This window comes from Tachypleus tridentatus, chromosome 10, assembly GCF_004210375.1.
Source record: "Tachypleus tridentatus isolate NWPU-2018 chromosome 10, ASM421037v1, whole genome shotgun sequence".
Lineage (NCBI taxonomy): Eukaryota > Metazoa > Arthropoda > Merostomata > Xiphosura > Limulidae > Tachypleus > Tachypleus tridentatus.
Genome location: NC_134834.1, coordinates 128,802,990 through 128,817,158, shown reverse-complemented (window position 1 = coordinate 128,817,158; position 14,169 = coordinate 128,802,990). Strand labels below are relative to the sequence as shown.

The window sequence follows — 14,169 nt, the reverse complement described above, 5'->3', positions numbered from 1 at the left end:
ACTGTCTCAGATTTGAAACTACACTATCCAAATGGAGTGTGCATAACCATTCTCTTTAATCCATGTCAGTTTAATATTTTGTTCATGTAAAGAAGTCCATTATCACCTCATAATTCCAAATATGAAGTGGTCCCATCCTATGTCCTTGGTTTATCACAGTGTTCCATGTCCACTCCTTAATTCCTGGCTCAGATGGAATGCTCCTTGCCCACTTGGTTGAGGAATGAGTATGAATGCTCATAATTCCAGACCAGATGAGTTCTGGAGTACTGCCTTTGGAACTTCAAGTGGAGTAGAAAGTTTGTCCACTTCATTGCTGCTTGCTTTTCTGTCATGATTCCGATAGCTACAAGTTGAGATCCAACAGAAATATATATAACATTGCAGTCCAATAGCCCTAGCCACCAACATGGGATATTGGGACCAAGACCCCTTAATTCCAACCTCAAGCTGTAGAACCTTGGCTATCTGGTTGGGTGGGCCTATAATGTTGATTATGCATGTTCTATTCCAACTTTGATACAAGAACTAGGTTTTAGGTGAAGAGTGTATGTGTTCTGGATGTATTGCTGTTCTTCCTCTCATGTACCACTTATTTTGGTACACTTATGTTCTGTGTAAATGGTTTCCATATGGATAATGCCTTTTCATTGTGGAGATTCTATCTATAGTGTCAGTGGATAGTAAGTATGCTTTTGAACTTTTCCCAGTGTTAGTGACTGTGGTGGTATAAGTATCAAAAAAGTGATTACATTATCTGAGTGAGGTACTTGTATACAGTATTAGGATAGAGGTTGCATTGATGTGGGTGGAAAGATTTGCAAATTAGATATTGCTTAATGCATTTAAATGGGGTATAAAAGACTGAAGCATGTGATACCAATACTTAGATAAGCAAAACATTGTTGAAGAATAGTTATAGTGTTGATAGGGTAAGTATTATTGAAAATACATTTTCAGTTTAAGAAAATGTTAATGTACATGGTTGGTCAAGTTCTTTTGACCGAAAAAACTATTGATTTTTCTAGTATTGAAAAACTTGTTTTCAAAATTTCGTAATCAGTGAGGGCGTTGTCTGAAGGGTTTATAACCAAGTAAATAATTAACAATTTTTATAATGAGATGAAGTCTCAAAGTAGCCAACACATTTATTTGTCAACCATTGATTCATAATGAGTATCTTGGTAGGTGTACTATGTGAGTCATGCTCAAAGCCAATTATGAATGCTCATAATTCCAGACCAGATGAGTTCTGGAGTGCTGCCTTTGGAACTTCAAGTGGAGTAGAAAGTTTGTCCACTTCATTGCTGCTTGCTTTTCTGTCATGATTCCGATAGCTACAAGTTGAGATCCAATCAGAAATATATATAACATTGCAGTCCAATAGCCCTAGCCACCAACATGGGATATTGGGACCAAGACCCCTTAATTCCAACCTCAAGCTGTAGAACCTTGGCTATCTGGTTGGGTGGGCCTATAATGTTGATTATGCATGTTCTATTCCAACTTTGATACAAGAACTAGGTTCTAGGTGAAGAGTGTATGTGTTCTGGATGTATTGCTGTTCTTCCTCTCATGTACCACTTATTTTGGTACACTTCTGTTCTGTGTAAATGGTTTCCATATGGATAATGCCTTTTCATTGTGGAGATTCTATCTATAGTGTCAGTGGATAGTAAGTATGCTTTTGAACTTTTCCCAGTGTTAGTGACTGTGGTGGTATAAGTATCAAAAAAGTGATTACATTATCTGAGTGAGGTACTTGTATACAGTATTAGGATAGAGGTTGCATTGATGTGGGTGGAAAGATTTGCAAATTAGATATTGCTTAATGCATTTAAATGGGGTATAAAAAGACTGAAGCATGTGATACCAATACTTAGATAAGCAAAAACATTGTTGAAGAATAGTTATAGTGTTGATAGGGGTAAGTATTATTGAAAATACATTTTCAGTTTAAGAAAATGTTAATGTACATGGTTGGTCAAGTTCTTTTGACCGAAAAAACTATTGATTTTTCTAGTATTGAAAAACTTGTTTTCAAAATTTCGTAATCAGTGAGGGCGTTGTCTGAAGGGTTTATAACCAAGTAAATAATTAACAATTTTTATAATGAGATGAAGTCTCAAAGTAGCCAACACATTTATTTGTCAACCATTGATTCATAATGAGTATCTTGGTAGGTGTACTATGTGAGTCATGCTCAAAGCCAATTATGAATGCTCATAATTCCAGACCAGATGAGTTCTGGAGTGCTGCCTTTGGAACTTCAAGTGGAGTAGAAAGTTTGTCCACTTCATTGCTGCTTGCTTTTCTGTCATGATTCCGATAGCTACAAGTTGAGATCCAATCAGAAATATATATAACATTGCAGTCCAATAGCCCTAGCCACCAACATGGGATATTGGGACCAAGACCTTAATTCCAACCTCAAGCTGTAGAACCTTGGCTATCTGGTTGGGTGGGCCTATAATGTTGATTATGCATGTTCTATTCCAACTTTGATACAAGAACTAGGTTCTAGGTGAAGAGTGTATGTGTTCTGGATGTATTGCTGTTCTTCCTCTCATGTACCACTTATTTTGGTACACTTCTGTTCTGTGTAAATGGTTTCCATATGGATAATGCCTTTTCATTGTGGAGATTCTATCTATAGTGTCAGTGGATAGTAAGTATGCTTTTGAACTTTTCCCAGTGTTAGTGACTGTGGTGGTATAAGTATCAAAAAAGTGATTACATTATCTGAGTGAGGTACTTGTATACAGTATTAGGATAGAGGTTGCATTGATGTGGGTGGAAAGATTTGCAAATTAGATATTGCTTAATGCATTTAAATGGGGTATAAAAGACTGAAGCATGTGATACCAATACTTAGATAAGCAAAAACATTGTTGAAGAATAGTTATAGTGTTGATAGGGGTAAGTATTATTGAAAATACATTTTCAGTTTAAGAAAATGTTAATGTACATGGTTGGTCAAGTTCTTTTGACCGAAAAAACTATTGATTTTTCTAGTATTGAAAAACTTGTTTTCAAAATTTCGTAATCAGTGAGGGCGTTGTCTGAAGGGTTTATAACCAAGTAAATAATTAACAATTTTTATAATGAGATGAAGTCTCAAAGTAGCCAACACATTTATTTGTCAACCATTGATTCATAATGAGTATCTTGGTAGGTGTACTATGTGAGTCATGCTCAAAGCCAAGATCTCAAGTCTTTAAGTCACACAGAGCAAGAAAACTTTTTGCTTGTTCCCCAGTTCATTTAAATAATAGTAAAGTTAATTCAATTTAAATAGTAATAGTAAATAAAATAAACTGTTAAAATAAATAATGCTGCATTATTGTCACCTAAAAATCTGATTTGTAAATGGTATAAATAAAATTTATAATTATAATTCACTTGCATGATCTGATTCTATTGTTATTCTTGAAAATTGATGATATATGTAGCACCTAGACAACTTCCATATTTGTTATATCTCAGCTGGCCTGATGAGCCTTGGTAATAGACAAGGCCTTGTCAGCACTAGACAGGACAAATGTAGGGTTGTTGAAATATTATTGACAAAAAAAGTGATCCTTTATGTATGGATTCTTAAGATCATATTACTTCTAACACAAAGGCCATCAAAATTTGATCTGGTGCCTCTGACCAGCAGATTTTGAGTGATATTCTGTTCTATTGCCCTAGGTGGATGATTCATGTATAAATTTAAAGCTCTTTAAAGGTAAAGAAAAATAAATTGCAAAGATATGTTTATCAGAGCTGATCTTAGATTCTGAACCTTGTATACACAGTAAAATTAAAGGTACTAGATTTTTACTATTTTTAATCTTTGATATTATTAACATTTCCTGAAAAAATTGGTGAGTACTCTAGTAGCTACTGAGAGGGCAGTCAGTTATATAAGCAAGGTTGAGAAGAAGGTAGACATTGAATATGTAATGCTAATTTTATGTGAACAGTAGTTAAAGTTAGTTATGAGCATTTCTGTTGTACCTTCCTTGTCAGATATATTCAATATACCAGTAATAATATTAATGTTTATCTAGAAAACATACAAAAGGTTAAGTATATTAAACTGATTTTGGATGCTTACCACTTGATTTTAATAATTAAAATCCATGACATTATGCCTTGTAAAACTAATGACTGTGTATCTTGCAGTGTGGTTTTCGTTGCTGAAACCTTCTTCAAAATGTTATGTTCAAAGTACACCATTCTTTCATGCACTCTTTCTGTAGTTAACCTGGTGTATACGAATGATGGTTTTTCCAGTGCGTATGCCAGTAGTCTAGTCATAGAGAAACCCATAGATTCTGTGTACAGAAACTTGACTGGTATATCATCATGTTAAATTACATGAACACCCTTCTCATTCTCCAGCTGCTTGTGGTATGTAATAGTTAAATGAGATGCATGACTGGAAACCTTATCTTGGTTAACTCATACTCTGTTGGCCTTGTTTTATTACTAATTTTGTGTGGTAGATAGGTTCCAAAATATTGATCTGATAGTAAGCTAATATTTTTGTGTGGTTGATAGGTTCCAAAACATTTATTTGATAGTAAGCAGAATATATATTAATCTTTGTACACTCACACTTGATCTCTAACTTGCTCCTAGCACAGAATGTGGTGGTGATCATGCACGATTTCAAAAAGGTTTTTGATATGCCATATACCACTTTAGAAAATTTTTTTCACCATTTGCTTGATAGAGGGTGGCTTGAGACTAGTTAAACATGCAGTTAGCCAAGAATCAACACTTACTGCATTTTTCCAAGTCTGTGTAATGTCCATTCAGTTTTCTACATTTGGTCTTTCTTTTTTGGATGTGTCTTGAAATCACCTTGTGTAAGATATCTCCATCTTGTAAATTCAAGATCCTTGATCTGAACAGATTATAATGACCTGGGTGTATAAATATTTTGCATTAAAAGAGGCTGTTACAGACCCTCTTCAAATACAATTAGTTTTAATTCACATTACACTATTTATAAAATATCAAACAAAATCAAAATGTAGTTCTGTTTGTTATTATGTGGTTATATTAATTATCAGTTCTAGTTGTTACATAATTTGTTGATACACACATTCACAGTCCTTTAATATAGCTTTATTTAATCCTGTGTATTTATTGCAAGTTCATTCCTTTTACACTTAAATGTAAATACTAACAATAGTTAGTCCTGGTTACCCCCCTAAAAGTTGTAGGTCGTCCTACTAAAGATATTTAGTAACGTAGTCCAAAGAGGCTATCTTTAATGACAAATACATTATTTCGTGCATTTTGCTCATCTTGTATTATTATTGCTTTTATTAGATTATTACTTTTTGTTTTAAAGAAAAAGACCATGACCATACTATAAAAATAAAAACAAAAGTTAATGACATTTCAAATCAAAACAATTACATATGAAATATCTGAAATAATATTTTTTAAATATAAATCTTAATCTCCAGTTTATATAAACAGAAAACTACTTACACTTACTGGATTTTGCCTAGCTTAACATTATTACATCTTAAAGAAGAAGGAAAAAATATTAACTTCATTTTACTTAAACTAAGTGATTATAATGCTTGACCTGAAATTTTTTTTGAAATAACTATTTATATCATGAGATGTTTTCAACCAATTTGTAAATCTTGTGATGTAAAAGCACTAGTTAGAGTACTAAGTAAAATGGGCTAGTTATGGCCAAGTGGTTAGTATGTTCATACTGTAAATCCAAGGGTTGATGATTCACATCCCACTACTAAAAAAGGAATTCTCTGGATTTAAGGATTGTGGTTGTGATGTTAAAGTCTCAGCATTCTCATATAGTGGTAGGTACTGTTAACTAGCTGTTACCCTCAGGTCTGTCAGTTCAAAATTGCAAACAACTATGCAGTATGTAGTGTTATTAATATTAGTTTTCAATTAGAGCAAGCTATCTCCCAAGAGAAAACACTAAAAATCAATCTGTTAATGAATAAAGCTAATTAAATACACCCTAATTTTTTTCAAAAAAATTGAATGCATGTTTCATTAGTTGGGCACCTTTTTTTGATGTTAACAGTGTTTGTTGGTCTAAAATCATTAGGTCCAGACAGCTTAGGAGATTAAGGTTAGTCCTAAATCCACATATTAAGCTAAAAATGAAAACAACCTTTATAAGAAAAATATAATAATAAAAAATTAAAAATAAAGCTAAATATATTGAGCATTATAATAAATACTGTTAATGAAACTAACATTAAAGAAAAATACTCAAATGCTAGCTGTTAACTTCTGTGTGCATTTAGAATAGTTGCAGTAAGTTGGTTAACATTCTCCTCATATGAATAGATTTTAAGTTAATACAACAGTCTTAACTGTTATTTCTTTGTGCTATATTTTGAAAATAGGATGAGAAGAAACAATGTTTGGAAAATATATGTTAGGATACAGTTAAGACTGTTGTATTTTTCTAACGGTGATTAACTTAAAATCTAGTGATCATATTTAAGTTTACAAGATTATCTCATAGTTTGATTGGATAATCTTGTAAACTTAAATATGATCACTTCTTTTCAGTAAGTTAAAAGGTCTTAGGTTATCTATATAAAATAACCTTCCTATTCTTCCAATAATTATTTTCAGTAATAAGTAATTTAGTATCTTTTTTTTAGATGTGAAGACCAAAACTGTATGCAGTATTCTAGTGAGACCAAACTAGTAAATTGCATATAAATATAACTATATCTTTTGACTTGTAATCAGTATTTCTGTAAATAAACTCTAAAATTAGACTAATTACTAGAACAGAGTTCTTCAATGGCTTGAATGACTTCACCACATTGTGCTAAAATCCTTTTATCTAGTCATACAAGTGAGTAGTTTCCAATTTTCATTAAAAGAGTAAACCTTTTTATTATAACAAATATATTAGCATGTACTTATTTGAGGTGAGAAAGTTGCAGAATCAACAAGCTTATTAACTGATTACTTAATTAGTAAGTGAACACCTCAAACTGGCATGTCTATACAAGTTAAAAAATATATACCTGTTATTTTCACAAATATTCAGATACTATTTTATTTTTGCATATTTATTTTGCAAAACATGTCACTGGGTAGATTAATGTGAGATAAGCATAACCACTGCATAGTCACTATTATGTTTCTTATTTAAATATATAGTAATCCTTCTGTTATCTACTGTAAATAAAATGGTGAATATATAATTACCTTTAGTACTTTAATAAGGTTAATATTGCTCTTATTTTTTAAAAAAAATCAATTATACTTTGTTCAAGTACAATAGATATAAACATAATAATGAACAGTGAATATAAGATTTCATTTATATGAACATAATAATAAAAAAACTTATGTTTACAAACAGTACATCTCAATTAAAGAATAGTATATTATTAATATATTGTATCTATTGGAAAGTAAAAACCATATTTTTAAACAAAGAACCAAATATCAACAGTATACCTTTATTAAATCTTAATAGATCTCAATTTGTGTGATTTTGTTTTTGTCATTTATATATCTTCCTGTGTCTAGTTGAATGACTCTAAGTTAATGATCACATTACCTTTTTCAAATACCACATTTGTTACTATGCTAAACTTGCAATAAAGTTTTCTTTGAACTCATTCAACTCATCTTTAAAATGTGTAAGCTCACCTTATCCCAAACTATCTGACTACGACTCATTGAAGGAAATTTCTGTAGCTTTCCAATGCATAATTACATTCACAGTTTACAAATAAAAGGAACTTAAAAGGCTGAAACTATAAAACAAATATTTCAATATATTTATTATTACATGACAGTCTAATTGTTGCCCTACCCATAGTATCCAATAATATATAAACTTTTATAGCTGTTTTATTAGTAAATAATCATACCACTTGATGTAATACCATTAGCTTTCAAACAAATTCCAAGGTCTTTATTAAAACAAGGGAAAGTGTTTGAAAATAAAGAAATAAATAATTTTTTTCTTAAGGAATGATATACAAGTAGGAGAGCTCATCATAATTAAACTGGATTTTGGTTTAGCTAGGTAAACTAATGACTTAACACAAGCTAACATTGGTATGTATTACTTGTTAGAATATAAAATATAGATTAGACAATATCTACAAATAAAAATTGATTAATCAATTTACATTTCTAATTCCTCACATCATTAAAAGACTGACATAAAAGTGCATATAAAGAATACAGCTTTGGAAACAGTGGAGGTGTTGCAGAATTGGTGTTGTTTGCCTTGTAATTAAAAAGTTCAATCTTCCAGATGTAACAGTGCCTGTTACACCTCCAACCAAAACACAAATTCAGGAAAGTTTGAGTTATGGTGCTACAAATGTAACATATAGACAATCTAAAAAAAATATATATACATAGCTTATTTGACATGAATGAATACATGTATTGCTGCTGCAATGGATTTAGGAATTTTGTACGGAACTTAGGTCTAGTTGGTGTTTTTACTAGCAACACTTATAAAATTACATTACTGTCACTTTAGTACTGTTAAATATTAAGAAAATTCCAGATTCCCTAGGCCTCTCCATAGATCCATGCTTTCTTATATAAAATTTAAAAATAGTTCTTAATTAATTTAAAAAAGTGAATGCATATAGACTCTTTCCCTAGGTTTATGCCTGCTTATACAATACTAAATAGTAGTTACAAAATTAAATTAAAAACATACAGCATGTAAATTAAAAAAAAACAAACACTAACTAAATTTACACTGTGATAGCCAAACAGTTGGTTGGCAGATGCAGCTAGCTGGTTGTATTCTGTTTAGTCAACTATGCAAAATAACTGACTGTGGTTAGATAACCTTTATTTAACACTTAAGTAGCTAGGAAGTTGATACTGGGTAAACCAACCTGCTAGTTGGTTTATCTCAAATATATTGTATTTTAATGGTATGTCTTATTAATTCTCTATTTCTAAGGTGCAAGTGAGAATTGTATTCCATTTTCATTTATTTTCAGTATCTTTAAACATGATTTTAAAATGAAATTATCATGAAGCTAAGTCTTGTGATTTACACGCAAACTTAAAAGTATGAAGAAATATAGAGTTAATTATCTATACACTACATTTGATATTCAGAACTTCAAATCCAAATCACTGTTCTTGATTAGTTGTAACAGCTTATTTACTGTTGCATCACGGAAAAATTTATTTATCTTTCTCTCATATCACAACAACGTCATCATCCCAGAAGACTGTCTTCTGAATCATCCATGTCATTTGTGTAATAACACTTCTTAAAATCACATTGAATTAGTATGGCAATAATCTAGATGTGTATTATTCATGGTGATAAAACAAATTTGACTCATTGTACATAAAGATTAGAGTGCATGATATATTCCAAAAATTAAGTTAGCTTTTTATTTAGTCCTTAAATACGAGGGCTGTTTAAAAAATACGAGGACTGACGTCATAAAACAAAATGTACTTTATTTAGAAGTTACAGGTCTGGGACCCCTTCAAGGTACTCTCCTCCCCAACGCACACACTTATCCCAACGGTGTTTCCACTTCTTGAAACAGTCCTGGTACGCTTCTTTTGTAATGTCCTCCAGCTCCTTGCGATGTTTTCTTGTTCCCCAAACTCAAAAGACCCTTGAAAGGAAGAAGATTTGAGACGATTCCCGAGATTAAGGCAAATGCGACGAAGGAGCTGGAGGACATTACAAAAGAAGCGTACCAGGACTGTTTCAACAAGTGGATCAAAATCTCGTAACAAGATTTTTTCGGTCAAAATCTCGTAACAAGATCCAACTGATATCCCACACTCTTCAGCACACTCCCTAACAGTCAGACGTCGATTTGCCCGCACCAGGGTGTTGATTTTATCGACGTGTGGGTCGTCAGTTGACGTGGAAGGACGTCCAGGACGCTCATCATCTTCAATGGACTGTCGACCATCCTTAAAACGTTCATACCACTTGAAACATGTCGTACGCTTCATAGCAACATCACCGTAAGCCGTGTTAAGCATAGCAAAAGTTTCAGTCGCAGATTTTCCAAGTTTAACACAAAATTTCACAGCAAGTCGTTGCTCCTTCAGGTCATTCATTCTGAAATCCGCCAAACGAAAACATCGCACTTCACTTAAAACCGTGTAGCTAATACACAAATGAAGATATCTGCAATCGGGAAATGGCTTCGTAATCAGCTGATCTGTGCAAACCTAGCAACACCAAGCGGATTCCACTGGAGCTGCGCAATTCAAACAGTCCGCATATTTTTTTAACAGACCTCGTAGGGTCCTTTTCACCCGAAGCAGGAGTCCCGCAGGGAGGGGTTGTTAGCCCTATATTATTTATCATGTACAAGAGTAATATGCCTCTGTCGGACCTAAATTTAGGTTATGCATCACAGTTCGCTAACGATGTAGCAGTCTGGAAAAGCGCCCCCACTCCGTCAATAGCTGAAAAAAGATCCACCAAAACTCTATATGAATGGATCACTTTTACTGACTGCTACTTCTGCTAAATTTCTAGGTCTAACCTATGATTCAAAATTAACGTGGTTACCACATATTAAAAATGTACTGATACGAATCTGGAAAAGAGCAAACTATGCAAGAAGTCTTTCAGGTAAAATCCAAGGAACATCACCAGACAACATACTTAAAATTTACAAAACATACATTAGACCAACAATAGAATATGCATCACCTGCCTGGATTAACATAGCACCCACACATATACAGAAACTTCAACGTATACAAAATTCAGTACTAACTTCAGCATATAAAGTACCACGTAGCACCTCAACCACATTCATGCACAAGTATGCAAACATAGACACTATATCTGAAAGACTCTTGCATAATTCTCTAAAATACTTCAATAAGAATTGGCATAAAGATCACTTAATGTGTGATCTCGACAGATATCACGTACATGATGTAAATGGTCCTAAATACCTCTCCCCTTCTAACATATATTTAAGAAATGTAACACAAGCTGGCCACTATGCACTAGACACTTAGTCCTTGTTTCTTTTTATTATTATAATTTTTATTTTCTTTTTAATCATTATTATTTTTATTTTATTTATTTTTTTCTCTTTTTGAATTATTATTCAAGTATTGAATAATAATAATTATTATTACTTTCTTTTTGTGTGTGTTACTACAAGTAGTAGTAGCATTCTCTCAATCGAGAAAAAGGAGAAAAATACAAAATATATATATATATATATATATATGAAAATACAAAAAAAGTATATAAAAAAAAATTAAATGAAGAAAAACAAAAACAAAAAACTTCTTGTTCGTACATGCATGGACTGAGCCCTGAAATGGACCTGAGTATGATGTTTTTCTTTTACTCTGGCCCAAAGCTTAAAAAAAAAAACCCTAAAGACAGACGCTATAATCGTTCGGGAGGGAGGAAGAGGTCAAATGTACCTGACCCTCCTGGGTATTTAACAACATCAATACCCAAATACTGACACAGTGAAACAGACCTCGTACATAGAGAGTTTATGGTGATTATTCCCAGCCAGTTGCCTTCCCTTAAGTTAGTTGTATTTTTGTGATATAAATCCATTAATTGTAATTTTCAATGATCAATTACTGCATTAATCAGAAGCACTAACTTTGATTAATCAGTTACTTACAAGTGGCAATCAATTGAAAAAAATCATGATCAATTGATTAATTGTAGCTTTTAGGTAGTCAATTAATTTACCCAGCTTTAGCACTTATAATTAAAGGTTATTTCTCAAATCTTTATCCAGTGCACCACTGGATTCAAGTCATTCATTCTGAATACAGCTAAAAGTACCCAAAATTTTATAGTAATTAACAAACATTACTACTTTACTAATTATGTTCTTGTCAGTATCATTAATGTAAATGAAAAAAAGCAAAGGCTCAAGCAGTGATCCCTGATCAAGGCATTCTAATAGTAACAAGAATCCAGTTTACAGTAGTTGGACAACCAGCAACAAAAATTGCATATTGAAACATTTGACAAGAAACTTGTTATTTAAGCATGTAGCAAACTCAAAATACAATATGTCATGTTTGAACCATTGTGTTTCAGCATACTGATATGCCAGCTTATTTACTACAGTTTGTTCAATTGTTTTGTTAAAATATTTGTATTAGCAGAATATTACTGCATTTTGGTATTACCTAAACATTTTTAAATATTACAAATTTTTAAGTAACTAAACATTAGTTTAGTTCCCTGTAATCAAACTGTTTTTGTATTTTATTTCTTTTTCTTAATTTATTCAATAATGAATCTAAATTTAATAAGTAGATTTAAATTCCAAAGTAGACTACTTGAAAAGGGAAAACACTGTGGTAACTGATGATATATTTATAGCAACATATCAAAGACAAATTTGAATTTCTTTAAAAATGTTTGAAAATTACTGGGTCATTATGTGATTCATTCTTTAAATCCCTAACTTTTACTGCAGTTATTCTTAATATAACATTAGATGACTTGCAACTGAGCTTTTCTTTTAATTTTTCCCAGTATTTAAAGTTGAAAGAAAAAGTATTGACTTTCATGCTTTAGCTTAACATGAGTATGTATTAGTGAGTGTAAAAATATTAAACTACATGAAGCATGTCACATGGTTAAAAAACAGCTGTTGTTCCATTAATATTGAATGAATAGACTCTGCAAGTAGACATACAGATGTAGGCAATCAATGAAAACTTAAGCTGCAAAGCTGTCACATGAATTTTTCAGATACATTGTACAGTCTAAACAATATAACATACATTAATACTAGTTTTCATAATACAGAGATGCTCGGTATGGAGAATCTGAAGCCTAAAAATCTACTCAATATTAAAATTTTTTACAGATGAAAGCAAAAAACTTTAATTTATATAATAAAACTATTCTGCCTAGTATAAGCAGTTAATGGCTTGAATCTTGCAGATGCCTGTCACTTTTGTTACAAAATTTCATGCTTGATTTTGAACTGAGTTGTTGCCTGTTAAAAAAGTTTTTACAAAATTGTTAAAAATACTTAACTCTAATGAAGACTTTAACTTCAACCTAACTTTTATAAAATGCATTAAAACAATATACTATATCATAAATAGTGCCTGTAAACATCAAATTATGAAAGTAGGTAAAGTCATTAAATATATATCTGATTGAAAATTTTGGTGTTTTTTTGTTTTGTATATGCATTGGCTGTGCAGTCAAATTCATAACACATACACTAAGATGCACACAAAATAAATACAATTAAAAACTGATCAATTACTTATAATTACTCATTCAATAAAAAATAATTAAAACTACATAAAATAGTTTAAATGGAATGAAAATAAAGAATGTCTCTCTTGAATACCTGTTTCCTGGTATATGAGGAATGCTATATTTAATATGCCTGGGACAACCAAAAAACATATTTTGGACATATATGTATATATTAGCTATGCAAAAACCTCTGGATTAACATGCTACTTTTATTTTTTAAATTAAGTTTCATGTGCTTAATAATTTTGTGCCTAGAGTAATGAAGATTTTATAAAAAGGCAGACTGTATTGCAAAATAAGTGTTTTACAAAAACTGCGTACTTTTCTAAAAGTGAGTAAGTTTTCAGTAAATGTTGGAAGCATACTGCATCCAAAAATAGTTTTTGATAGGGGTATTGCTACCAAAGGTTTGTCTGTGAATTTATTGGATTAGACTGATTAATCTTAATGCGAGGTAATTTTTGTAGTTTTTATATCTATTTTGTTTACCCTAACACTAACTGTAGCAAATTCATCCATATCAAAAGCTGAAAAACATGAATTAAGGTGTTTTTTTTAACTAAAATCACTCGGAGGTTGTGAGAGAGAATAAAATTGTTTATTTAAAAGTTTTGAGCCTTTCACTTTTTTCTTTTTTTTACAATTGCTTCAATTGAATTTTATTGTTTTACTATGTTTAAATTGTTTGTAACTACTGTGAATTGCAATATATCACTCAGTATATTGGTAAGTAAAAAACGTACTTAAAAAAGAAAAAAATAACACTTTAGGAATCAAGCATGCTACACAGAAGCTGGATTTCATTAACCCTAAATGTTCTTCACTTAATTGTTTGTCAAAAACATAAATTTTTATCATTTTCACTTATACATTTTAATAAACAAACAGTAATTCAAATAAAAAAATAG

At 31.3% G+C, this 14,169-nt stretch overlaps 1 protein-coding gene across 10 annotated transcripts in view; it reads left to right on the top strand.

Moving 5' to 3' along the window:
* The window catches only part of LOC143230285 (uncharacterized), a 55,239-nt gene that overhangs the window by 34,746 nt on the left and 6,324 nt on the right, over positions 1-14,169 (top strand). For 5 of the 10 annotated variants that reach the window (XR_013016337.1, XR_013016328.1, XM_076463542.1 and 2 more), the window contains one exon: positions 6,660-6,783. The exons of 1 other annotated variant lie outside the window; for it this stretch is intronic. Coding sequence is in view for 3 of the 9 variants with exons in the window: in XM_076463542.1 (XP_076319657.1) it covers positions 6,660-6,720 (61 nt within the window). In the remaining 6 variants the exon portion in view is untranslated. 4 more of the 10 variants (XR_013016329.1, XR_013016334.1, XM_076463541.1 and 1 more) reach the window with 4 other exon arrangements.